The sequence below is a fragment of the Ovis aries genome, chromosome 24, assembly GCF_016772045.2.
Source record: "Ovis aries strain OAR_USU_Benz2616 breed Rambouillet chromosome 24, ARS-UI_Ramb_v3.0, whole genome shotgun sequence".
Classification (NCBI taxonomy): domain Eukaryota; kingdom Metazoa; phylum Chordata; class Mammalia; order Artiodactyla; family Bovidae; genus Ovis; species Ovis aries.
In genome coordinates, this window is record NC_056077.1 from 25,875,427 (window position 1) to 25,902,426 (window position 27,000).

Sequence of the window (27,000 nt, forward strand, 5' to 3'; positions counted from 1 at the left end):
GAGTGCTGGCCACGCCTTTAAACACTTGGTCTGAGACGTCTTCACTGGTGACCCAGTGGTTGGGACTTTGTGCTCTCAATGCAGGTGGTTTGGGTTCAGCCCCTGGTCGGGAGACTAAGATCTCACAAGTAGACTAAATAATAATAAGAAGTGATAAAAATAAACAGAAATTTGGTTTGAGACCTCACCTGTGAAGGCTTTTCTATCCTCTGCCTCCCCCAGGGTGGTACCAAGCTCCCCACCTGGAGTGACCTCCAGGAGACCCCATAGCCGCACCCAGGAGGGTGTTTTGCTAAGCTCCGCAGACCAGAGCCAGGTGGCCGGGCAGGTGATGTTAGAGGCTGGAGGTCTCCAAGGTGACGTGATTCACCTGGGGACCCTCAGCTAATAAATTGCAGGGTTTATTCCAGCCTGGGTTTATTTCCTCGTGTCTTCCACAGGGTTGAGTGAGAGTGTACAGGCAAGGCCCTTGAACGGGGAGGCGGGGGGGCGGGGAGGGGGAACAGCATCACTATAATTAACAATATAATTATTACGGAGAGTTAATAACTTGTTGAGCCCCTGTGGTTCCAGGTGTCAGGGACAGAGCGAGAGCCAAGAAAGCGCCCTGCTCCTGCGGTTTGCGCACGCGCGGGAGGAGGCCAGTAAACGAATGAACTTGGAAATTTGGAGACTGGGACGAGTGCCTGCTGTGCCTCAGAGCAAGGGGCAAGGGAATGACTGGGAGATCTGATCCTGGGGCTGGGCGGCGTGGGGACAGCGGGGAGAAGCTGCCTTCCCTGAAGCCCCAGGCTTCTGCTCGCTCCCACCCATCCACTCTTGAATCCCTTGGACTGCAAGGAAATCCAACCAGTCCATCCTAAAGGAAATCAGTCCTGAATGTTCATCGGAAGGTCTGATGCTGACACTGAAGCTCCAATATTTTGGCCACTCGATGAGAAAAACTGACTCATTTGAAAAAACCCTGATGCTGGGAAAGATTGAAGGTGGGAGGAGAAGGGGACGACAGAGGATGAGATGGTTGGATGGTATTACCAACTCAATGGACATGAGTGTGAGTGAGCTCCAGGAGTTGGTGCTGGACAGGGAAGCCTGGCGTGCTGCAGCGCATGGGGTCACAAAGAGTCAAACACAACTAAGCGACTGAACTGAACTGACTGAACTGAACCCACCCACTGCAGCTTCCCCAAGGAAGCTGAAGTTTGCTCAGTTGAATTCCCTCTGGAGTCCAATCCAACAGGGTCTCATTTCCTTCCCATGCTGTTAAACCTGATCTGAACATCAAGCATTCAGGAAAGCCCCGATCTGCAAACATTTAACTTTTCACCCTGCAGCTTCCTCCCCTCCCCTGGGAGGCCCCATTAAGCCGCCCTCCTTGGGGACGACAGGCAGGGTGAGGCTGGGAGGGTTTAATCCCAGATGTTTCTCAGAGTTGGCATAGGCTGCTCAGAGTCAGGGCGTGCAGGTTCAGCCTCTCTGACAAGCCCAGCACACGGGGACACACTGGCCACTACACACACACGTGCACACACGCCCATACCTTGCTTCCACACACCACTACATTGCGAAACTCTGAAAACCAGTTTAGAATCTGCCCAATCACACCTCTGCTCCTGCAAAGAAAAATCCAACAGGACAAGGATGGGGTGTGATGGTGGTGGAGGGGCAGCAATCCAGGCCCTTCTGCCCCAACAACCCCTGCAGGATCCCATCTTGTCCTTAGTCAGCGGCTCCTCTCCCGATGGCAGGAATGGCAGGGGTGGGGGGCATCATCTGAGAAAACCTGCACCCTCTCCCAGACGTCTCTGGCCCCACACCCCTCTTCTATATTCACAGCCTACCTGACACCTCACCCACCCGTTTGCTGTGGTTATTAACGTGATTATTAGATACCCAGTGTCTACCACACTGTCCTAAGCTCGTCATTGCCGAGTTTTATACTTTGTATCAGTAGCAGAAGGGACAGGAACCACAGATGAAATGCCCTCCTAAGCCACACATTGTGCTAGCTACCTTTCCTGGGCCATCCAATTGGAAGCTTCCTGAGATGCTGAGAGCTCTGGGCTCTCTCTTACTGTGGTTGAGAGGAAGCCAGCCCAGAAAGGCTCAGGGACTTGCCCCAAGTCACACAGCACTCAGGCAACAGATCAGGAAAATTCAGGTTAGGGGACTCCCAAACCCCTGTTCTTCCCACAGCCACCCCTTGTGGCCCAGAGATTGAGAAACATGGGCAGGTGGGGTCAAGGATCTCTTCTCGCGTGTCCCTGGTTTTGGTCTCAAGCACTCTGGCCCCTGCAGGAGTTCAGCCCTGCAGCCGGGCCCCTTGCAGATCTGAGCAGACATCTGTCTGTGTGCTCTGAGCGCTTTGTAGGGAAGCCACCAAAAAAAAGAAGTGAACAGCCCAGCTAAGCTGAAATGTTCTCCTTGGAGAGGAAGGAAAATAAAATTTGATGAACCTCTGCATAATGTTCAAGTTATGAACGTGTAAAGTGATATTCCGCACATATGCTGGGAAGCATTTATCTTCTCCCACGTCGTTGGGGCCTGAGCTATGACGGACCAGCAAACGGCAGCTTCTTGTTCATGAGGTGCATAGAGGTCCTGTCTTCCACCTCAGCAAAATGAGGGCCTCTACGGATGCCCCGGGCTCTCCCACCGCCGAGGTGACAGCAGAGGCAATAATAACAGGGCCACTTTCAACACCAGGCTGCTTATGTGGCTGCTGTAAACATTCCTGAGTCTCTACTATGAGTCCCGTGCTCTGCCAGTCACCCCCACCTTCCTAGCAGACGCACTCTGTACACAGCCATGGTAAGGCGGGCCTGTGTGCCAACCTGTCCTGGGCTCCCTGGGGACAACCAATTGGCCTGGACCTGGACACGTGACCTGGGACTTTGATATAGGAACAAGGTGCTGTATCTGCCCGATGATGGTGGGGCTTAGGCTGAAAGAGTACCAGGCAGGCAGGCTGAGGTCTCCAAAGAGAAGCTGGTCAATTACACACGCACACATCAAACTAACCCCCAGATGTTAAATGAGCACCTATTAGGTACCTGGTCCAGTACTTGGTGCTCAGAATATAGTGGGAAAGAAGATAGCAGAACCCTCCAGACCTCATGGTCTACAAACTATTACACCGATGTGTATGTGTGAGTCACTCAGTTGTGTCCGACTCTTTGCAACCCCATGAACTGTAGCCCCGCCAGGCTCCTCTGTCCATGGAATTCTCCAGGCAAGAATACTGGAGTGGGTAGCCATTCCCTTCTCCAGGGGATCTTCCTGATAAACAAACAGAATAATGTCAGGTTATGTAGGTGCTATGAAAAAACAGCAATGGGATAAAGAGGGACTAGGACAGGGTGTATGGGTGTGTGTGTGCAGTTTAGACTAAGTGACTAAGGAAGGCCACGCTGAGCAGGTAACATCTGAGCTGAGACCTTGGTGAGCCAGCCAGTGAGGAGTCCAGGCAGGGACACGGCAGGTGCAAAGGCCCTGAGGTGGGGATGAACTTGCCGTGTTCAGAGACAGAAAGGAGGCTCAGGTGGCAAAGGAGAGGTGAAGGGGTCTGTAGCAGTCAGAGCACCGTCCCTGTGTGGCCCGCACCCTGAGACTTCTTGGCTTGAAACCCTTCCATGTGCCCCACGGGGAGTCTGACTCCTCGGCGCTGCCCAGCTTCACAGTCTCCCTCCCTCCCTCTTTTCCTCCTCAGACTGTCATCGGTCCTGAGAAATTCCGTTCTCTGCCACTGAAAATCTTTAGTGCATGTCCAATCAGCACCCCTGAAGCAGACTGTGATAAAGACTTGGGTACAGGTAGTTTATTAAGGAGCTGTCCCAGGAAATATGATAACGACTTGCCTGTTCTTCCTCTCATCCATCAAGCATCCATCCATCATCCATCCATCCAGCATCCATTCATCCATCATCCATCCAACCATCCAGCATCCATCCATTCATATACCTATATTTCCATCCAACCATCTACCCATCCATACATACACACATACATCTGTATATCCTTCCATCATCCATCCACCCAGTCATCCAGCCAGCCATACATCCACCCACCATCCACTGTCACCTCCTCTCTTCCCAGCTGGTCTATAAGGATGCAGGTGGTCAGATGTGGTCCCTGGCTTTGAGGAGCCCTTCCCTTGGGGCAGTCATCACCAATCTCATGCTGAGTGCTTTTTTCACTCAGTGCTATGACAGAGCCCAAGAAGGAAACCTTAGTTCAGCATCTCTGTGACCCTACCTTGGTTCCAAAAATCATGGAGCCAGGGCAAATACTCAAACTTGATTCCCTTCTTAGTTTCTCAAGCTCTGATCACATCAGACCAAGGCAACCTCATGCCCCATAAAATATTAAAACACCCCAGAAATTTCAACTCAGTGGAGTCCAAACTCTGCCTCACCCGGCCTGCCCCTTCCACCCCATGACCCCTTGGAACACTTCTGTCCAACCACTCAAGTTTTTCAACTGGAGCCCTGTGGCCACTGAGGCTGGGTCTTGGGCTTCCAATTCCCAGCGGTGGCCAGAGGTGACCCCATGTGCACTGACCTCTCCCGGAAGTACTTGATGGCCTCAGGGTCTATGAAGGTCGGCTCCTCCCGGTAGCCCTGCTCAAAGACCTTGCGCTTGTGCCGGAACTCAATGACCGTCTTGGTGTAGGAGTTGAGCGTGGTGACAGAGGCTGCCATGCAGCAGGTGAACGAACCCCACGCCAGGCTGCCGAGAGACGAGGAGAGAGACGCCGCAGTCAGGGTGGGCAGGGGACAGGGGACCACACCCGCCAGACATCCAGCCCTGAGAGAGGTAGGCCTTGGTCCCCGCTCCTGGTCTGGCTGTCTGGACATTGTGATTCAGACATGACAGGGTTCATTGGTGGGAGGCAAGAGTCATTCCACCCACAGGCTGGCATCAGGGAAAGTGACCAGAACACAACCACGCTTGCACTGGGTCTCGGTGGATGAGTGAGAGTTTGCTGGGGAAACAGCATTCCAGGAAGACGGAAGAGCGTGTGCTAAGGTATTGGGACAAGGGGCAGTAGGAAGCATTCCACACAGTGGTACCCTATAGAGTGCCACGCCACAGGGCTGCTGCAAGGATTCACGGAGAGGATGCACTGGAAGTGTCTTAGAACAGGGTCTGGAAATAGGAGGCCCTCAAGAAAGGGTTGCCCCCCTCGCTGTCATCCCTATTATCAACATCCTGACTACCCATCCTAGCTGTCTTGCTTTCCAAGTTCTTTCTCTGTTAGATGAAGGCTCTTGACTCACACTTCCCTCTGTGCACAGCTGGGGATTCTTGGCTGCGTTCATCGGATGCGGATGTCGAGCCAACCAAAGCCGGAGAACCTGTCCTATCCACATCTGGAAAGAAAGGGAGCGGGGTGTGGAGCTAGGAGAGTCAGCTGGCGAGGGGGCTGGGCTTCTCTGCACCCCCTGCCCATTCCAGACATGGCTTCCTGCCTGATTCCTCTGATCAAGACCACGCAGTAATATACAGAACAAGGATGGGGTACCCTCCTTGCTCCAGGCACACCTGGTGTGGCTTCCAGTCCCTAGTCCCCAGTCTCTTCCCTAATAACTGATTTCCTCCATGTCAAGGGCTCAGTTTGGTTGCTTCCAAGCCTGCACTGTCTCAGGGCCTCCAGCCTCCCCTTTTGCCTGCCACCATGGTGTCTCAACATGACCACCCCTGCCTTCCTGAAGGTCAGTGCAGTCCACCTCCCACACCCACTGCTCTTCTTGTCAGCCTCGGAGTGCCCAGAAGGAAAACAAGGTGGAACCTGAGGATTCAGCCTTTTTCTCAGGGACCACCCCCCACCCCCATCATCATATTCTCCTTATTGCCAAACTGTTTAGTTAACAGCAGTCCCCAGTCTTCTTGGCACCAGGGACCAGTTTCATGGAAGACAATTTTTCCACCAACTGGGGGTGGGAGGAATGGTTTGGGGATGATTCAAGAACATTACATTTATTGTACACTTTATTTGTATTATTATATCAGCTCTACCTCAGATCATCAAGCATTAGATCCGGGAAGTCAGGGAGCCCTGCTTTAGTAGATTGCCCTATTCTTTCATCAGGAACTAATTTAGATCCTCCAGAAACTCTGTGGATCTATAAAAGGCAGCTTTGGAGTATCCATCTGGCCCCTTTAAGACCTATCCTGTCCATCAAAGGACCCAGTAAGTGACCGCACCCTACTGTTCTTAGATGACTGAAGCAGAGCTGAACATCTGACCAACATTGGTCCAATCAGATACTCTCTTCTGAGCAATGAATCTGAAGGTTCCAGTCTAATCTGGGATGTCTGTTTGAACTAGAGTGATGGACACCCAAGCTTGAGGATGGAGAATGAAGAAGTAGGCTCTTTCTGGGATTCCATGAGTCTGCCGGTTTGGCCTGACCAGCACCCATTCTGTAAAGGGACCATGACTCCCCTCCTCTTTGGCGATGTAATTTGTGTGGGGCTGGCCTCACCCCCAACCTTCAGGGGTCCCTGCATGACCCAGGCCCGGCCAATGAGTTCATTTCCCTCTGGCCACAGTAATTCAGGGACAAGCCTGGAACACTCAAGTCAGCCTATTGAGGCTCAACCCCAGGACTTTTGCTTATGCTATTGGAAAACAGGGTTCACCTTTTTTCCTGGGGTATCATGCTGGTGAGATTTCAGTCAGGAGCTGCTGGAGTCCATAAGGCCCCACCCCTCAGGCTGAGGATGAAGCTGACTCAGAAGGAAGCAGAGCCACAAAAAGGAGCTAGATCTTCGAAGCCATTATTCCTGGACTTGCAATTATATTGTAGGAGCCCAAATTCCTTTTTTGGATTTTTTCCCCCCTCAAGCCAGTTTGAATTGGGTTTCTGTCATTGGCAACAAAAGTTCTTATACAATTACTTTCTATAAATTCCCTTCTTTTGCATAAGTTCCTTAAGAAGTGATTTTCTAGTCTTTATAACCAGGGATCTTAACTGAAGACGTCTAACTCTCAACTGTGATGACCTGACCGAGGTGCAGCATAGAATTCTGTTAATATCACATGTTGTCATTTAGTCACTAAGTCATGTCTGGCTCTTTTGCGACCCCATGGACTGTAGTCTGCCCAGTTCCTCTGTCCATGGAATTTCTCAGGCAAGAATACTGGAGTGGGTTGCCATTTCCTTCTCCAGGGAATCTTCCCGAGCCAGGGATCAAATCCGAGCCTCCTGCATTCGCAGGCGATTCTTGACCACTGAGCCATCAGTGAAGCCCTGTTCTACCACATAATGCCTATTTAATTTCACCACAGTCCTCAAAACACCCTGTACTTCTCTTGTGTCTTTTTATCTATTATTTTTCATCCTTTGTTTTTTAATTAAATGTTTTATTTTGAGATTATCATAAATTCATATGCAATTGTAAGAAATAATTCAGAGAGAGCCCTGTGCACTCTAACCAGTTTCCCCCAATGGCAAAAGTGAAAAAGTGAAAGTGTTAGTTGCTCAGTCATGTCCAACTCTTTGTGGTTCCATGGCCTGTAGCCTGCCAGGCTCCTCTGACCATCGGATTCTCCAGGCAAGAGTACTGGAGTGGGTTGTCATTTCCTCCTCCAAGGGAATCTTCCCAGCCCAAGGATTAAACCTGCATCTCCTGCATTGCAGGCAGAATCTTTACCATCTGAGCCACCCATGGCTCAGTTCAGTTCAGTTCAGTTCAGTCACTCAGTTGTGTCCGACTCTTCGCAACCCCATGAATCGCAGCACGCCAGGCCTCCCTGTCCATCACTAACTCCCGGAGTTCACTCAAACTCACGTCCATCGAGTCGGTGATGCCATCCAGCCATCTCATCCTCTGTCATCTCCTTTTCCTCCTGCCCCCAATCCCTCCCAGCATCAGGGTCTTTTCCAGTGAGTCAACTCTTCGCATGCGGTGGCCAAAGTATCAGAGTTTCAGCTTTAGCATCAGTCCTTCCAAAGAACACCCAGGACTGATCTCCTTTAGAATGGACTGGTTGGAAATAACTTACAAATATAGTATCAGGCAGGATACTGAAATTGATACAATTAAGACACAAAAAGTTTTCATCCATCACCACAGTGATCCCTCCAGTTGCCATTTTTACAGCCACACCCACGTGCTTCCCAACCACCAGCAACCACTCATCAAGAATGTTATATTCATGGAACCATACAATATGTATGTTTGGGATTGCCTTTTTTTGCTCAGCATAATTCTCTGGAGATTCATCCAAGTTGTGAGTATTAAGCATGTGTTCCTTTATACTGCTGAACAGCATTCCTAGAGCAATGTATGAGTTGTTGCACACCCTCACCAGCTTTTAGTGTTGTCACTATTTATTAATGTTAGCTATTCTGAGAGACATGTAGAAATATCTCATTGTGGCTTTCATTTGCATTTCCCTAATGGCTAATGGTGTTGAACATCTTTTCATTTGCTTATTTGCCATCTGTGTGTCCTCTTTGGTGAAATGGCTGTTCACTTTTTTTTTTTTGCCCACTTTCTAATTGGATTGTTTTGCTGCTGTTATTTACTGTTGAGTTTTGAGTGTTTTTCTATACCCTAGATACCGGTTCTTTGTCAAATATGTGGTTTCCAAAAGTTTCTTTCAGTCTGTAGCTTATCTTCTCAACCTCTTAACAAGATTTTTTTCACAGAGGAAAAGTGTTTAATTTTGATGAAATCCATTTTATCAATTTTTCCTTTGATGCTTTTGATGTCAAGTCTAAAAACTCTTTGCCAGGTCTAAATCCCAAAGATTTTTCTCATATTTTTTTCTAAAAATTTTATAGTTTTACATTTTATATTGAGGACTGTGATCTATTTTGAGTTACTTTTTATATAAGGTAAGGAATAGATAAAGATTGATTTTTTTTTTTTTTTTGCCTATGACTATCAAATAGCTCCAGTACCATTTGTTGAAAAAGTTATTTCCTGTTCCACTGAATGGATTTACACCTTTGTCAAAAATCAGTTGGCCATATTTGTGTGGGTCTGTTTCTGGGTTCCTTATTTTGTTCCATTGATCTGTGTGCCTATCCTTCCACCAATGCTACACAGTCTGGGTTACTGTAGCTCAACAGTAAGTCTTGAAACTGGATAGACTGACTCCTTCCACTTTCTTCTTCTCTCTCAAAATTGTTTTAGCCCTCCCAGTTCTTTTGCCTTTCCTACCAAATTTTAGAATTATCTTGTCTAAACCTACATGAAATATTGCTGAGATTTTTATACCAACTTGAGAATCAACGTCTTTACCACGAACATAGTATATCTCCCCACTTGTTTAGATCTTCTTTGATTTCTTTCATTAGCATTTTGTGGTTTGGGGCATGCAAATCCTGTAGATGTTTCATGACTTTCACTTTTTGAAGTGTCCAGGGTATTGCATTTTTTACTTTTGTTGTCCAACTGTTTTTGCTAGCTTACAGAAAAAGTAATTTTTTTTCTATTTTTCACATTGTATCCCGACACCAAACTGAACTCATTTATTAGGTCTAGGCATTTTGGGGAGGCATAGATTTCTTAGATTTTTCTACATAGACAATCATGTCATCTGCAAATAGGCATAGTTTATTTCTTCCTTTTCACTCTCTGGAAAATCCCATGGATGGAGGAACCTGGTGGGCTGCCATCTATGGGGTTGCACAGAGTTGAACACAACTGAAGTGACCTAGTAGCAGCAGCAGCAGCCTTTTGTTTACTTTTCATGACACTTGCAAGAACTTCCAGCACTATGCTGAGCAACAGTGGTGTTTACAGTCTTGGGGAGAAAGCATTCAGTCTTTCAACATTAAGTATAATGTGAGCTGTAGCTGTTTGTAGATGCTCTTTATCAAGTTGAAGTAGTTTCTCTCTATTCCTAGCTTTCTGCAAGTTTTAAAAAAATCATGAATGGATGTTGAATTTTGTCAAAAAATTTTCTGCATTGATTGATACGATCATGTTGTTTTCCCTTTATGCCCCTTAATCTTCTCCCATTAATAATATAATTGCCTTAAATATTTCCTCTGAGTAATTTAGAACTACATCAGGCCATGTTGTAATTTTTGCTTCAATCATTATGCATGACAGAAAACTCAAGAGGAAAAGTAAAAATGTTCTTTTATTCCTAATGTTCCAAGATTTCTTCTTAATTTTTTTTTCTATTTAGAGAACTTTTTTTGGCCATTCTTTCAGGATAGGTCTGCCAACAACTTTTCTTAGTTTTCCTCCATCTGAGAATATTTTGATTCCTCCTTCCCTTTCCTAAAAGATATTTTTGCTAGAAACGGAATTCTAAATTGATGGTTTTTTTCTTTCAGCACTTGAAACATCATGTCACTTCTTTCTAGCTCCATTGTTTCTGATGCAAAACTCCCTGTTTAAGTTGGTTTTCCCCATGGTTAAGGGCTTCCCAGGTGATGCTAGTGGTAAAGAACTTGCCTGCCAATTCAGGAGGTGTAAAAAGATGTGGGTTCAATTCCTGGGTTGGGAAGATCCCCTGGAGAAGGACATGGCAAATCACTCCAGTACTCTTGCCTGGAGGATCCCCACGGACAGAGCAGCCTGGCGGGCGACAGGCCATAGCATCGCAAAGAGTCAGACACGACTTAAGCAACTGAGCACATACAGTTAAGAAGGGCTTCCCAGGTGGCGCTGGTGGTGAAGAATCCACATGCCAGTGCAGGAGACATAAGAGCCACAGGTTCAATTCCTGGGCCGGGAAGATCCCCTATAGCAGACAGTGGCAATCCACTCCAGTATTCTTGCCTGGAAAATTCCATGGGCAGAGGAGCCTAGTAGGCTACAGTCCATGGGGTCACAAAGAGTCGAGCACGTCAAAGCACAGTTAAGGTACTGTTTCACTCTTGCTGCTTTCAATATTTTTTTTCTTTGACTTTAGTTTTTTTAAAACCAGCTTATCTACGATATTCATTGACAAGCTTATCCTGAGTTTATCCTGTTTGGCTATCCACTCAGTGTGACTCTGTAGGTTTATACCTTTTACAAAATTGGAGAATTTTCCAGCCGTTATTTCTCTGAGTACTTTTTCAGCACGCCCGTGCCTCTTCCCTTTTGGCAGTTCAATGTCAGATCCTCTGCTACAGTCCCAGAGATCCTTGAGGCTCTGTTCATTTTTTAAAAGTCTGTTTTCTCTGTTGTTCACATTGGGTAACTTCTGTCTTCAAGTTCACTGATTCTTTCCTCTGTCTTCTCCAGCCTACTGTTGTGCCCACCCACTAAGTTTTTTATTTCAGTTATTGTGTTTTTGAGTTTTAAAAATTCCACTCATTTCTTTATTACATCTTCTAGTTCTTTCCTAAGACTTTCTATTTTTTTTTCATTTGTTTCAAGGGTGCCTGCTGAAGCATGTTAATAATAATTATTTTAGAATCTTTCTTAGATAATTGTAACACCTCTGTTATCTCAGTATTGGGATCTATGGAGTACATTTTTACTTTCAGGTTGAGATTTTCCCAGGCTTTCACATGGTCAGTGATTTTTAGTGGCAACCTTGAGATTTGGGTTTTTTTTTTTTTTTTATGAGACTCTGGATCTTGTTTAAACCTTCTGCTTTAGCTGACTTCCTCTGATACCATTCTGACAAAGGAAGAGGGAACACTGCCTTGTAACTGCCAGGTAGGAGTAGAAGTCAAGGCTTCCCACTGGGCCACCACTGACATTCACGGCGGAAAGGTTCCTGGTTACTGCTGGGCAGGGGTGATTAGTTCTGACCCCCTGAAGCCTCTGCAGCTACCATTCTGGTTAGGAAGGGTAGGAGTGACTCATTATGGCTCCCCAGTTTCCCTCCACTTGATACCACAGGGGAAGAAATGACTTCATCATCCCCAGCAGCGGTGACAACCCTGACTCTCCAGGACTTCTCCTCTGACACCACCTCAGCAGGGATGGGGAGGGGCACCTTGTTACTGCCTATTGGGAGGGAGTCCGAGCTCCCCATGTGACCTCTATAGACACTCAGAGGTGCCTGGGGCTTGTTAGAGTCAAGCAGGGTGAAAACCACAGCTCTCTACTCTGGTGCCAGTCCAGCTGGATGTGGGTGCCTTATTACAGTCCGGTAAGGGAAAACCTAAACTTGGCACAAGTAGGGTGGAGCCGCAGGACGGTTTTTTGTTTCTTTTGGTTTTATTTATTTTTGGCTGCACTGGGTCTTTGTTGCTGTGCACAGCTTTCTCTAGTTGCAGTGAGCAGGGTTACTGTTCATTGTGGTGCACGGACTTCCCATTGTGGTGGTTTCCCTTGTTGCAGAGCACAGGCTCTAGGCCCGTGGGCCTCAGTGGTTGTAGCACGTGGGTTCAGTAGTTTTGGAGCACAGGCAATAGTTGCTTCAGGCCTGTGCAATCTTCCCAGACCAGGGGTATAACCTGTGACCCCTGCATTGGCAGGCAGATTTTTAACCACTAGACCACCGTAGAAGCCCGTGTTCTGGTTTTGATGTGGGTGAGGGGCTCAGGGCTGCATCTGTGAGTCTTCAACTTCCCCACTGCCCAAACCTCAAGGCTCCCAGACCCACATGCTAGGCACAGGCTGAAAACCTCGAGGGTGGAATGCCCGCTGGAGTTTGCAGCTTACGTGGCTGGACTGGTACTGTGAGGCACGTGGGTGGTTGACCTGGTTTTTGGAGACAAGGACAGAGTGGACACTGTGGCACTGATGGGGGGCGGGCAGTGGGGGTGGCTGTCAGTGTACTCTCTGTCCTCTGGGAGCTACCGGGGTGGGTCATGGGAGGGACACTAGGGGACCGGATTCAGAGACACTCGGATGCCACCTTGAAACCTACCCCAGGCCCTGCTCAGTGGAAAGACTGTACCTGGTCACTGAGGAAGGCAGTCCTTGCCCACCTTCAGGCCAGATGGGCACAGAGTCACCATGTAGGGCAGGACAAGGCACAAATGCTCCTAATTTAGGCCACCCTTGGTGCCCGTGAATGAAGAGACCAAGAGATGATGACGGCAGGTTCTGGGGGCCCAGCTGGTCCACACCACGGCAGCAGGGCACGCCTGGGCACCACACTGCCCTCTCCCCACTCTGGTCTTGCAGAAAACAAGGCCGGTGTCACCTGCTTCGGGGATATAAGTCAGAGTGAGAGCGTTCTTCTGGCCAACACAGCCTCTCAGTAACACCAGCAAACACCCACTGCAGCGGCTGTTTGTAGCCAAGGCTCTTCCAGAAACCCCTCTCCCACTGCAAGGGGCCAACTTGCTGCAATGGAGAGAGGGCAGGGCAGCCTGGGTCCCCAGAGAGGGAAAGGGCTAGACCACGGTTTCCACAGGGCCAGGGAGATGGAAGAGGAGGGGAGACGAAGAGAGGAGGACAGTAGGGAGGCCACATGACACACAGACGGACCCCAGAAGCAAACAGAGAGGGGCCATGCTCCTGGGACCTGGCCTAACCTGCCACCCCTCTGCTGTGCGACCCAGGACAAACTGCTTAACCTCTCTGGGCATCCCACGTTTATAATACAACTCCATGATGGTAGGTTCCCCAGCCCTCATTCTGTCAAGCATTCTGTCAATGCTCAGGGCTGGGGTCTCACTCTATGTGTGCTGGGGTAGGAGGGGCTCTTTTTCCATCTCTCTCCACTTGGACCAAATGCAAAGCAGAAGTAGACAGTGGCCCTGGCTTTCCATTCTCCCATCATCATCAGGAAATGTTGGCATTTCAAGTCAGGGTCATGCACCCCAATTCCTGCAGAGTCAGGTGATGGCCCAATGAGGAAAGTGTGGGTAAGGCGGTAGGGAGCAGTGGGGACTGGGGTAAGGCAGTGAGCAGGTGATTCATCTAAAGGGGCAGCCTCTACTCGGCTGAAGCTGCCTGCTGCCATGAGGCAACGTGGCTTAGGCGAGGACATATCTTCCGATAGTCAAGAGAAGCCAGAAACCTGGATTTTTATGTCAAATTCTTATGAATTTGCATGTTAGAAATAAATGCAATTAAAAAAAAAAAACACCATGGTGGGTCAAACAAAATATCTACAGGCTGGGTTCAGCCCTGGGCTGCATGTAACGTGGTATCTTCTGAGGCTGTGCACAGCACACAGAAGCTATGTGACTTGGACCTTTGCCCTGTCTGAGCATGTGTCCTCATCCCACAGGTAGGCATGGCAACCCCTCCAAGTGGGGGTCAATGGCAGGAATGAATAGCTCAGGGTTTGTAAAGTGCCTCCCGCCATGCCGGGTACAAAGGAGGTGCTAACCGACCTTGGCCTCATCCACTTGCTCCCCAAGCCAAGCAGCTGCCTGTGTCCCTACGACCCCAGTCCTCAGGGGCTTGCCTTGGCACTGTCACAGGACAACCTGCAGAGAGTTAAGACAGCTGAAAAAAGTAGCAGGCAGGAGAGTTTGAGGGCCTGGGGCACAGGGCAGGAATGGGATTCTTCTGCTTAGTGTGTGTGGGGGGGTTGGCTCAGGGAGGGGAGTCGGGGAGTAAGGAGAGGGTGCAGTCAGGGCTGGATCTCGAGGAAACACTCAAGTCCTGGGAACCAAGTCCGGGAGACTGGGGAGAACAGAGTGCAAGGGATTGCCTGCATGCCCACCAGATGCCATCCTCTCGGACATCTGGATCACATGCCTCTCAAAAAGCCAGCATGGCATTATCAAAGGCCCCCATGTCATTATCACCATTTATAATCACTGCCACTTACAGAGCACTTCTGGTATATAAGCACTCTGAGAGCTGGGGGCCACCTGGTGCTTACAAGGACGCCATTAGACTCGCAGTACTATGATCCCTGCTCCAGAGAGGAAGACACTGAGACTCAGGGAAGATGGGGCACTTGCCTTTCATAACAAAACACGCACTGAGCACCTTCACTGTGCTAATGCCTCACGGACGTTATTTCACGCAGTCTCCAAAGATGTCCCTTCTCCTGCCCTGAGCCACACCTCCTGGGGTTCATGCTTTGTGCAGCCCTTTCTCCTTACCTCTGGCCCCGATCCCTTGCTTTTGACCATCAGAACACAGCAGGAGTGACACTGCATGATTTCTGAGGCAGGCTCAGAAAATACACTTGCAGCTTGCATTTGAATCTCTGGGAATGTCTGCTCTTGGGACACCTTCCAGGGACCCTGCCACCATGCCTGAGAAGCTGGTCCTGCTGACAGCCTGAGCCAAGCTCCCAGCTCCAGACAGCACCACTGCCAGCGATGTAAGCACTGAACCCAGGCTGGTGGACACCCAGCCACAGAAACTTCACCTCCCTGGGCAGGTGTGGCTTGAAAGCTGGTCCCCAAGATCGGTTGAGCTCCTCAGAAGTGCAGGACTACAAGCCCAGGGGTTATTCCACCCCAGCTGGGCAAGGAGACAGAGGCTGGCGCTGTCTTACCATGGAGCTGGCCTCCTCCCTGGTGGGGGCTGGGGCAGAATTTTGACAAATGGCCTCACACATATTAAACAAGCGAGATGACACTGCACGGCCCTGGCAAGGCCCCAGATGCGGGGGATGAAAAATGGGGCTGATCCATCTTGCAGGCCTCGGTGACAAGGAGAAATGGATCAGCCCTAATAGGGGCCTCACACTGGGGCCCGGCCTCAAATAAGTTAAATGGGAATTGGGTGCCCCCCAGGAGGCCAGCCCAGGGCGAGCTGAGGAACAGGGCAGGAGGTCTGGCTTCCAGAGGAAGAAAGGTTCCTGTGGCCAACACAGCAGGCTGGGCTCCCCGCCAGGCTGGAGGGCCAGCGGATGCTGGAAAGAGAGGCACCCCAGCACCAGCTGAATCCTGGGCAAGTGACCCAACCTTTCTGAGTCTCAGTGTCTACATATACAACAGGGGGTTATTGTGAGTGTTGAATTTCATGTCAGTATTGGTAATATTAGGAAAACCAGTGTTTCCAGAGCACTTAGGTGTGTCGTGTGCTAAACACACACTCTCTCTCTCTACCCCATCCCCAGAGCAAGCGTCTTTTAATTTCAGGGCTGCAGTCACCATCCGCAATGATTTTGGAGCCCAGGAAAATAAAATCTGCCACTGTTTCCATTGCTTCCCCATCTATTTGTCGTGTGATGGAACCGGATGCCATGATCTTAGTTTTTTGAATGTTGAGTTTGAAGTCAGCTTTTTCACTCTCCTCTTTCACCTTCCTCAAGAGGCTCTTTAGTTCCTCTTCGCCTTCTACCATTAGGGTGATATCATCTACATATCTGAGGTTGTTGATATTCCAGGTGGCGCTAGTGGCAAAGAATCCGCTTGCCAATGCAGGAGATGCAAGACTCGCAGGTTCAATCCCTGGGCCGGGAAGATCCCCTGGAGAAGGGAATGGCAACCCACGCCAGTATTCTTGCCTGAGAAATCTCATGGACAGAGAAACCTGGTGGGCTACGGTCCGTGGGGTCACAAAGAGTTGGACATGACTAAGCTCTCACACACACACACACACACACACACACACACACACACTCAGAGGCAGAATATAGAGGATGAGACCGTAGACTGCAGAGCCAGACTGTCCGGGTTCAAATCCCAGCTCTGCCGCTCATAAGCTGGATTACCTTGGACAGGCTATTTAAGTTCCCCATGCCTCAGTTTCCCCTCCATGAACCACCCGCCTCACACACTGTTGTGAGGTTCCCTACTGCTGATTCCCTACAACTGTTCTACTTAAAGGTATTGGGGTCTGTGTTGGCCGGTCAAGGTCCCTTTAAGGCAGCAGGCCCCAGCCTTCTTGGCCCCAGGGACTGGTTTTGTGGAAGCCAAGTTTTCTAAGGACCGGGGCAGTAGGGGGATGGTCTGGGGATGATTCAAGTGTATTACATTTATTGTGCACTTTATTTCCAATATTATTACATCAGCCCCACCTCAGATCATCAGGCATTCGATCCCAGGTGTTGGGGACTTCTGCTTTAAGGCACAGGCCTTTAGCTTTAAGGGGGCGAGGCCAAGCAGAGAGTGGGAAGGGACAGAAATACAGCAGGAGTCCCCACTGGTCCTAATCATAGCTCTTTCTGCTCTATTCTGACCATCTCTACCAGAGATGCCCTCTCACTGCCAAGTCTTTGCACCTGCCATCCCCCTGCCCAGCACCTACCTTATCCCCTCCTCCACCAGCTTGTCTGCCAGATTCTCCCCGAGGACCCTCCCCAGGGAAAGCTGGGCCAGGGACCCCTCCTTCCATGCTTCCATGGCTGGCTGACTCCCCCCAACCACCCGCATCATAGCGTGGTTCAGTGGGTAGCGTGCCTGCCTGTCCAGAACTCCTGTTACAACGCTGCCTCAGCCACTGCTGTATCCTCAGTAGCTAGCAGCCCCAGCACCAGCTGCCCCTGAATAAGTGCTCACTCAGCTAATGTGTTAAATGCCTGAGTGGATGAATGGTCCCTAAGCTCCAGAACCAGGCCACGGATACCCTGTGGAACAGACTATGGTCACTTGTCCTTCCAGGGCACAGTCCTCCTTTTGATAACAGCTCACTCCACTCATACCCCACCCCCAGTTTCCCATTAGAGGATCTCTCCTCCATCTCTCCGTCCAATAGTGTGGATGGGGCAACCCCACCCACCACACCATGTGACTCATGCCAGCCCAATTAGAACAGTTGAGTCCCCTCAGGGTCTAAATCATTGGTTGCAATACGGTCAGGTGACTTAAGTTAATCCAATGAAAGTTATATCCAGGATTTTGGCTGGCAATATTGGAAAGGGGCCCAGTCTCTCTTCTGGTATTGCTACATTTGTAACATGTAAGCCTAGGACTAGTTTGCCCCAGATGGCGCTAGGGGTAAAGAACCTGCCTGCCCGTGCAGGAGAGGTAAGAGATCCCTGGTTGGGAAGATCCCCTGGAGGACGGCATGGCAACCCACTCCAGGATTTTTGCCTGGAGAATCCCATGGACAGAGAAGCCTGGCAAGCTATAGCCCATAGGGTCGCAAAGAGTCGTACATGACTGAAGTCACTTAGCACAGCACATAAGCCTAGAACTGGGCTTGGTGACCAAATTTGCTACCACCTGGGGGAAAGTTGCCTATGAGTAAAGCTGACACAAAGAGAATGGGGTCAGAAGTGGGGAGAGAATGACTGGGTTCCTGATCAATCACGCGACCACCTGGATCCAGCTGTGCCTGAAGCGGACACTGTGGTAGCTCACTTAGCATCTGTTCCACTCACTCACCATTTAGGAGTGTTGGACTCATTCCTTGTTCCAGAAGAATGGCCGAGCTGAGCCAGTCAGCTCATGACATTCCCCCAGCCATGGTGGTGATTCAGAAGAGAGAAAATGACCTAAGTTGAGCTCATCAGAGGGAGGGTTGGGGGACGTCAGTGAATGTTAGGGAAAGAGCTCTTTCTCCTCCTGTATCCTGTATGTGAAGCAAGGAGCACCAGCCTCAAAGGAGCTTTCTTAGCACCAGGAGCGAAGCCCACTCAGGGACACATGGGGAGTGAGCAATGCTCCAGTGACCACAGAGGAAGAAAACTCAGCTCTGATGACATTAGCAACTCTGGATCAAACGTTCCCTAAAGTCCCTGCCAGGCTGCGCTTTCCATTTACAGGAAGCAATGTGTACCCGTATTGACTGGACTGAGGTGGGTGGGTTTTTCTTTACAATCCATTTCCTCCATCCCCCACAGCTGACCTACCTGGGCTTTTCAATGCCATGAACTAATACGCTCCTCTTGTTTACTTAGGCCTGGGATTCCATCACTCCCAAGCCAAACAATCCTGACAGAGTCTGCCTTTATTTCATACACCAAGCTCTAAGGTGCTGGTCCCTGCTCCCTGCATCCAGCACCCTTCCCTAGGCTCTTGACAGCTTCTGTCTTTACTACTGGAGCAGCCTCTAAGGCAGAGGCTGGCCAACTGTCTCCGTAAAGGGCCAGATAGTAAATATTTTAGGCTCAGTGAGCCATTCAGCCTCTGTCATAACTGCTCAGTTCTGCTACTCTAGATTGCAAGCAGCTGTAGACAATATGTAAACGATGAGCCTGGCTATGTCCCAATAAAACTTTATTTATGGACACTGAAATCTGAATGTTCCAGAGTTTTCGCATGTCACAAAATATTCTTCTTCTCTTGATTCATGTTCAAGCATTTAAAAATGTAAAAATCATCCCTAGTTGCAGAAAAACAGGTGATGGGCTGGATTTGGCCCAGAGACTAGAGTTTGCCAACCTCAGTTCTAGGATCACAAAGCATCTCTGGACTCTGAGTTTCCCCTACTTCCCCTCCCCACTCCCACCTTCCTCTGTTTCCCAACTGAATTGAGCTACTAAAGTCCCAGCATGCCTCAGGGCTCTGGTGTCTGAAAGTCAAAAGCCACTTACCAGAAGGACCACCCGTAGTCCCAGGAATGGGGTCTCCAGTCTTCAGGGCCGAGGCTCACGGTGACCTGGAACACCTGCGTGTACATCATGTGGGCTACCATTCCCAGGAGGCCTGTCGGGGGGAGCAGGACAAGGTGTCAGGAAGCAAGGTGGGGCTTTGTCTACCCACCATAGGCCTGTTAGTGCTGGGGAGAACATGAACCTCCCCAGGAAAGGGCAGTCAGTGGGACCAGAGCACAGAAGATCAGAGGGCAGTGGTTTTCTAAGCCCACCAAGAAATTTGAGTTCAACCAGAGGGCAAAGGGCAGCACTGGAGAAATTTAAGCAAGAAAGACACGGAGTCAGGTCTGTTTCTGGATGGGCAGCTTTTCTGTTAGGGACCAGATAAGTCAAAATTTTAGGCTCTGTGGGTTGGGCCATGTGGTCTCTATTGCAACTATTCAACTCTACTGTATTAGCACAAAGGAACCTCAGACAGTGCACAAAGGGATGAACATGACTGTGTGCCAATAAAACTTTATTTACAAAAGCAAGTGTTGGGCCAGGTTTAGCCAATGGGCCAGAGTTTGCTGATACCTGTGTTAGAAGGTCATTTGAGAGAAACTGCTTAGAGAGTGTTTATCAAACTGCAGGTCTTGATGCATTAGACAAGTGGATTATGAAATCAACTTCATGGATTGCAACCAGCATTTAAAAAAGCTATTGGAATGGAATAGAAATATCTGATAACATCAAATGTAGCAGGAGTAAATATTGCTTTGTGAAACTTTCAGCTCTATGCACATGTGTCTCTGTGTACGGCTGTGTGTAGCGATTGTAATTATGAAGTGTTTTTCTGTGGCTCATGTCAAAAATTTTGGAACTGGCTGGGAGGACTTTGATTCCAAAGGATCTGAGTGGGAATCTTTTTTTACCATATGGCCCTGGGTGAGGTACCTCCCTCCTCTGAGCCTCAAGTCTTTCAACCCTAAGATGAAGATTATGACAGATTAGGTGAAAACTGACTGAAATGAAGCCTCCATGTCTGCTGCCTAGCAGGCATGCAACTGATACAGTTACCAGGGTTATTATAAGACAGGGGACATTGTACTGTGTGGATCATGGCATCTAGAGCCTGTGGGTGCGACGGCATGTGGCTAACTGGCTCATACCTAAGTTTAAATGGAGCGATAAGGTATTGATGAGGACGGAAGGGGTAGATGACAAGAGGAAGGAAGGAAACCAATAATGCATGTGTACCTACTGTGTGCCAGGCACTCGTCAGACTCTTTCACCTCCATTATTAACTTTCACAACAACCCTCTGAAGTAAGTAAGATGATGTGGGCCATATACCATTGTTCAGGTTGCCCACTGCACAATTCCATAGGGCTCCATTCACATCAAAGTCTAGGTGCATGTCACTCCCTGAAGTCAAAGCAAAACCACACCTCTAATATAGTAGTCCTGACTGTGATTATTTGCATTTCACAGGTGAGAAAACAGAAGCTCAGAGTGGTCAAGTCTGTCTCAGGTCACAAAGAGAGTAAATGGCTTAGTTGTGACTGGGGCCCAGATCCAAATGCCCTTAAAGCCAAGGTTCTTCCCAAGCTGCCGAGAAGGTCTCTCTCCTCCTCTTGTTGCCCCAGTCACCCTTTCCCCTCTGATGCAAGAGAAGAGATGGAGATAAAGAGAGGAGTAAATAAGGAGAAGGCAATGGGACCCCACTCCAGTACTCTTGCCTGGAAAATCCCAAGGACGGAGGAGCCTGGTAGGCTGCAGTCCATGGGGTCACTAAAAGTCGGACACGACTGAGTGACTTCACTTTCACTTTTCACTTTCATGCATTGGAGAAGGAAATGGCAACCCCCTCCAGTGTTCTTGCCTGGAGAATCCCAGGAATGGCGGAGCCTGGTGGGCTGCCATCTATGGGTTCACACAGAGTCGGACACAACTGACGTGACTTAGCAGCAGCAGCAGCAGAGATAAGAAAAGACAGAAGTAAAGAGGAAGTGAGGCTCTGAGTCCTGAATCCAGAGTTAGGGGCAGGAGTGAGGGTGTAGGTGGACATCCTGTGTTCCCACAGTGTGAAGGTAAAAAAAATTTTTTTTTGCCGCCAGGCATGCAGGGCCTCAGTTCCCCGATTAGGGATCAAACCTGTGCCCCCCTGCAGTGGAAGCATGGAGTCTTAACCACTGGATCGCCAGGGAAGTCCCTTGAATGTAAAGGTTTAACAACAGGTTCTCTGAAGACAGAAAAATAAAGAAGCTATGATTTGTAGTGTCTGCCAGCTTTCATGGTGTGGATAATCCCACTGTGGTCAGTTTCAAGCTACCAAGGTGATGTCACTGAAAGCAGAACAGAGCAAAGATGTGCATGGTTGGGGCTTGGGGGCTGAGCCGGCAGGATCCAGAACATCTGTCTCCTTCCAGTCACCTCACCCTAGGTCCCCTGGAGACAGAGGACTCAGCTGGCTGCCCGTATCTCTGGGCTGAAGCCAGCCTATCATGGACCTCTGGCCTCAGATAAGGGGTGCTCCTCAGGGCTGGTAAGGTGTACTTGGGCCAGGAAATCAAGGAAGGGGGTGATCGTGACAGGTGCTGAGGCCCCCAAAGACTCCTAAGGGCTCAGCCTGCCCCAGGCTGTCTCTGCCAGGCTTAGACCTCATACGTAGTCATGCCCCAGCAAAGGTAGGCAGAAACCTCTCCCATCCCCTCTTCCTTGGCTCCCTCTGTTGGAAGGAAACAAGGATTGAGCCATATGGATATTCTCTTCTCCTTTTTCTGTTTGTTTATTTGTTTATTTTTGGCTGTGCTGGGTCTTTGTTGCTGCGTGCCGGCTTTCTGCAGTTGCAGCAAGTGGGGGCTCCTCTTAGCTGTGGTGTGCGGGCTTCTCATTGTAGCGGTTCCTCTTGCTGAGGAGCACAGGCTCTAGGGCACAGGGCTTCAGTAGCTGCGGTGTGTGGGCTCAGTTATTGTAGGTCTGTAACATGGGCTAGAACCTGGGCTCAGTAGTCGGGGTGCAGGGGCTCAGCTGCTCCAAGGCACGTGAGATCTCAGTTCAGGATGGAGACCTGAGCTCCCTGAACCGGCGGGCGGTATGCCTAACCACTGGACCACCAGGGACGTCCCTCTTATTTTTCTTTACTTGACCTAATTCTTGGTGAACTTCCAAAAAGTACATAAGACATACCTTATTGCTTGGAACTGGCGCATAAGATTTCTTGATAATGATATATCATGTTTTATTTATCCAATCAGTTGACACTATTTCCAGCTTTTTTGCTCCCTAAGTGATGCTGCAATGAACACACTTCTACAAGGCTCTTTGTGCAGACAAGCAAGTATTTCTCCAGCGTGAAAAACAAGAGGAACTGCCGGGTCATAAACGCCGTGTACGTTTTCAATTTTGATCAATGTCAGTGAATTGCTCACCTGAGAAGCAGAACCTTGTGGAACTTCTGCCAGCTGTGAGAGTCCTCACCCAAATCCTCACCAATACTTCATATTATAAAACATTACAAATCGTATCCACAGCATGGTGAAAAATGACACCTCAACATTGTTTTAAATTTTACATTTCCCTCATTACTAGTAAGCTTGGGCATTTTTCATGTGTTTATTAACCACTTATATTTCTTATTCTATGATTGTATCCTCTGTCAATTTCCTTTTTTAAAAAATCTTCCTCTTTATCAACTGATATAAGTTCTTTATGTGTTCTGGATACTAATCCTATTTGTTATATTGACTCCAAACAGTTTACCGTTTGTCTTTTCTCATGTATAGCACATCTTTTTTTAATTGATAGGTTTTATTTTTTAGAGCAGCTTTAAGTTTACAGAAAAAGGATCAGAAAATAGTTCCAGAGTTCCCAAATCCGCCCCCCCTTCCCCCACAGTTTCTCCTATGATTAACATCTTTCAATAGTGTGTACATTTGTGACAACTGATGAGACAGTAGGGATGCATTGCTGTGCTGGGCTTAGTTGCTCAGTCGTGTACAACTCTTTGTGACCCCATGGACTGCAGCCCACCAGGCTCCTCTGTCCATGCGGATTCTCCAGGCAAGAATACTGGAGTGGGTTGCCATGGCCTCCTCCAGGGGAGTTTCCCAACCTAGGGATCGAACCCAGGTCTGCTGCGTTGCCGGTGAATTCTTTCTTGATTGAGCCACCAGGCAAGCCCAAGAAGGCTGGAGTGGATAGCCTATCCCTTCTCCAGGGGGTCTTCCTGACCCAGGAACCCAACCAGGGTCTCCTGCGTGGCAGGCAGATCCTTTACCAGCTGAGCTACCGGGGAAGCCCCGGTGACACATTATTACTAACTCCATCGTTTACATTAGGGTTCACTCTCTGTGTTGTACAGTCTGTGGATTTTGACAAAGGCAAAGTGACATGTATCCACCATTGTGTCCAATAGTTATGACCCTAAAAATCCCCTATGCTCCACCTGGTCAACCCTCCCTCCTTAAACCCTGGCAACCAGTGATCTTTTTACTGTCTCCATGGCTTGGGTGCTTTCAGAATGTCATAGAGTTGGAATCACATAGTATGTAGCCTTTTCTGATTGGCTTCTCTCACTTAACAATATGGATTTAAGGTTCCTCCATGTGCTTCCTGGCTTGATTACACTTTTCCTTTTATTCCTGAATAATATTGCACTGTATGGATGTATCACAGGTTATTTACTCATTCACTTATTGAAGGACTTCTTAGTTGCTTCCAAGTTTTGACAATTATGAATAAAGCTGTTTTCGTCACCTACTTTGATTATTTATTATAGTCAAAGTTAGCAGTCTTTTGATGTTTAGTTTTTGCTTCCTGTGTCTACTTTAAGAAAATTAACACTCTCCTATATTTTTCTAACATACTTACAAATATTTATGTTGAGTCATCTGGACTTTATCTTGGTAAGCGGTGTGAAATAAGGATAGAACTTAATTTTTTTTAATGAGTAGGTAATGGCTTTGAAGCCTTATAGAACGAACTGTTCTTTCCCCACTGACTTTATTTTATAATTTTATTTCTGGGTTGTAAACAAAAGTGAGTTAACTTTCATTGGAGTATAGTTGCCTCACAATGTCGTGTTAGTTTCTCCTGAACAGCAAAGTGAGTCAACTGTGCATAGACATATACCCGACTGATTTTACGTCATGATTTTGTACCATATGCCAAGTCTCACGTGACATGTCTGCTCCTAGCGCATCATTCTGTGCCATGAATTTCTTTGATGCTGCACTGTCTTCGTCACTATAACTTCCGGTGGTCTTTTGGCTCGAAGGACAGGTCTCTGTTCCTTTTAGCCCATTGTTTACTCCCTCCAGAAGTGCTACCCTACCCAGAGCCTGGCTTCCCAGATGGTGCTAATGGTAAAGAATCCACCTGCCAAGGCAGGAGAGGTGGGTTCAATCCCTGGGTCTGGAAGATTCCCTGGAGAAGGAAATGGCAACCCACTCCAGTATTCTTGCCTGGAGAATCCCATGGACAGAGGAGCCTGGCGGGCTGCAGTCCATAGGGTTGCAAAGAGTCACGCGGGACTGAAGCAACATAGCGCGCGCACACGCATTGTCGCTCCCTCTGTGGGGCTCAGTCCTTAGCCCCATGCCAACCTCGCCCCCTGCCCCAGTCTCCTTCTGAGGGCTGGACCTTGCTCTCCAAACCCTCAGCTGTTGCAACGTCTTCAGTTTCTTCCTCACCATGCCAGTCCAGATGCTCTCTGAGTTTATCGGACCTGTCACTGCCTTGGTTTTCTCATCTATAAAGTGGGAATGGTAGTAGGCATATGCAATGTCAGAAAGCATCCACTAAAGAAGGAAAATGTTCATGAGAACAACTACCCCACACACTAGGACAGTGGGGACGTAACAGTATTTTAACACAAAAACTACCAACTAGACCCAGAAGCTGAACCCAGCCTGTTGACAGAATAATCAATTCTCCAAATTGTTACTTTAGAAATGCATTGATTTCTCAATTGAATCACATTTATTCCCAAATATGAAAGGCCATGCTTTAAGAAAAGTCAATAAACGAAGCGTACAAATCATTCAAAGATAGGTTGGTGAGATTTTCGGGTTGCATTCTAAAGACCCTGCTTAAAAAACTGGGCCCTCGATCAAGTTTCAGGAAGCATGTTTGTTCTGTGAAGTGCGATCCACCAACATCTGCTGTAAGAATCTTCAGCAGGAGGAATTGTTTCTAATTCATTCTGAGTTAAAAAGTGACTTTCTGTCGAGTTACGGCACCTCCTATAAATTAGCGGCAACTAAATGAACGTGGCTTTCTCTGCTGCGACTGCTGCTTCCTGGCGTGGGCCCACACCAGGAAACTCGCAGCTGTAAATCTCTCATCCTGTGGTTTCTCCCAACTCCTGACACCATAAATGGGATTTCCAGCTAGGGTGGTGAAGCAAGCATGGCTCCTCCCTGTCCTCTGGGAGACCTGGGAGAGCAATGGGGTGAAGGATACTGGCCAAGGGCTCAGAGCTGGGCTGAGTGTGGTGCCCACCGGAACCGGAACCCAAGACAAAAAGAGCTGCCATGACCCCCAGCCCACCCTCCACTGGTCAGACCGAGGAAGCTGAAACCTGTTGTCAAGGCAAGAGGGGCTGGTATGGGGCCAGAATAAAGAGACAATCTGGGAGAGTCAGATCCCTGGGTTGGGAAGATCCCCTGGAGCAGGGCACGGCAACCCACTCCAGGATTCTTGCATGGAGAATCCCATGGACAGAGGAGCCTGGCGGGCTACAGTCCATGGGGTCGCAAAGAGTTAAGACACGACTGAAGGGACTTAGCACGCACGGAGGGTCAAGAGGTGAACCCAGAGTAAAGCAGGAGTGAAACAAAGGGAGGGGGAGGGGCTGGTTTCCAGCTCTCTCACCAACTGTGTGACCTGGATTACCTCACCTGTCTGTGTCTCAGTTTCCTCAGCTGTAATAAGGGGATAATAACAACTGCCTCAGTGGCTCAGAGGTAAAGAATCTGCCTGCCAACTCAGGAGACGCAGAAGACTCGGGTCTGATCCCTGAGTTGGGAAGTCCTCTGGAACAGGAAATGGCAACCTACTCCAGTGTTTTTGCCTGGAGAATCCCAGGGACAGAGGAGCCTGGTGGGCTACAGTCCATGGGGCTGCCAAGAGTCGGACACGAGTGAGCGACTGAGCATGCGTGCACAGATTGGTATGAGGATTAAGTGGTTTATGCAGTAAAGCAAGCACTTGGAACAGTGCTTGGCTCATAATCAGCCCTGTATAAGTGTTTCATGAATGAACGAACACGTGCTTAGAGCTCGCTGTGTAGGCTCCTTGCCTGTACCCTAGTCCAGGGTCCAGGCCTGTTTTGCTCTCCAGTGACTCCCCAGCACCGAGCCCAGGGCCCGGCACATAGTAAGTGTGCTGCAGGTGTTTGTTAAATGAATGCTGAGTGCAAGGTGCTTTGGGGAACTGGGCTGGCTGGTGTAAAGGTTTAGGGTCTGGGATATGGGGATAAGCTAGGACAGGGCCAGATTTGAAAACTCTGGAGAGCAAATTGTCTACAGACATGAACAAATGTCAGACTCATCGTTTGTTTATTTATTATTCATTCACTCAATCAGTCATCGAATATTTATCCATGCTTTTCACATGCCAAGCATTGTTCCTGGGGACGTGGTGGGGGGAACCCTGCTCTCGGGGTCTCAGGTTCTAGTGGAGAGATCCATACAACAAGCACATTGATTAACAAGAAAATGTCAGACAGTGAAGAGTGAGAAATGAAATAGGGCAAAT

At 48.7% G+C, this 27,000-nt stretch overlaps 1 protein-coding gene across 1 annotated transcript in view; it reads right to left on the reverse strand.

The window, feature by feature from the left end:
• The window catches only part of GSG1L (GSG1 like), a 254,812-nt gene that overhangs the window by 23,556 nt on the left and 204,256 nt on the right, over nucleotides 1–27,000 (reverse strand). The window contains exons 4-5 of the mRNA XM_060406221.1: nucleotides 19,259–19,370; nucleotides 4,561–4,728 (exon numbers count right to left, since the gene is read on the reverse strand). Of these exons, the coding sequence (XP_060262204.1) occupies nucleotides 4,561–4,728; nucleotides 19,259–19,370 (280 nt within the window). The remainder of the gene's footprint in view (nucleotides 1–4,560; nucleotides 4,729–19,258; nucleotides 19,371–27,000) is intronic.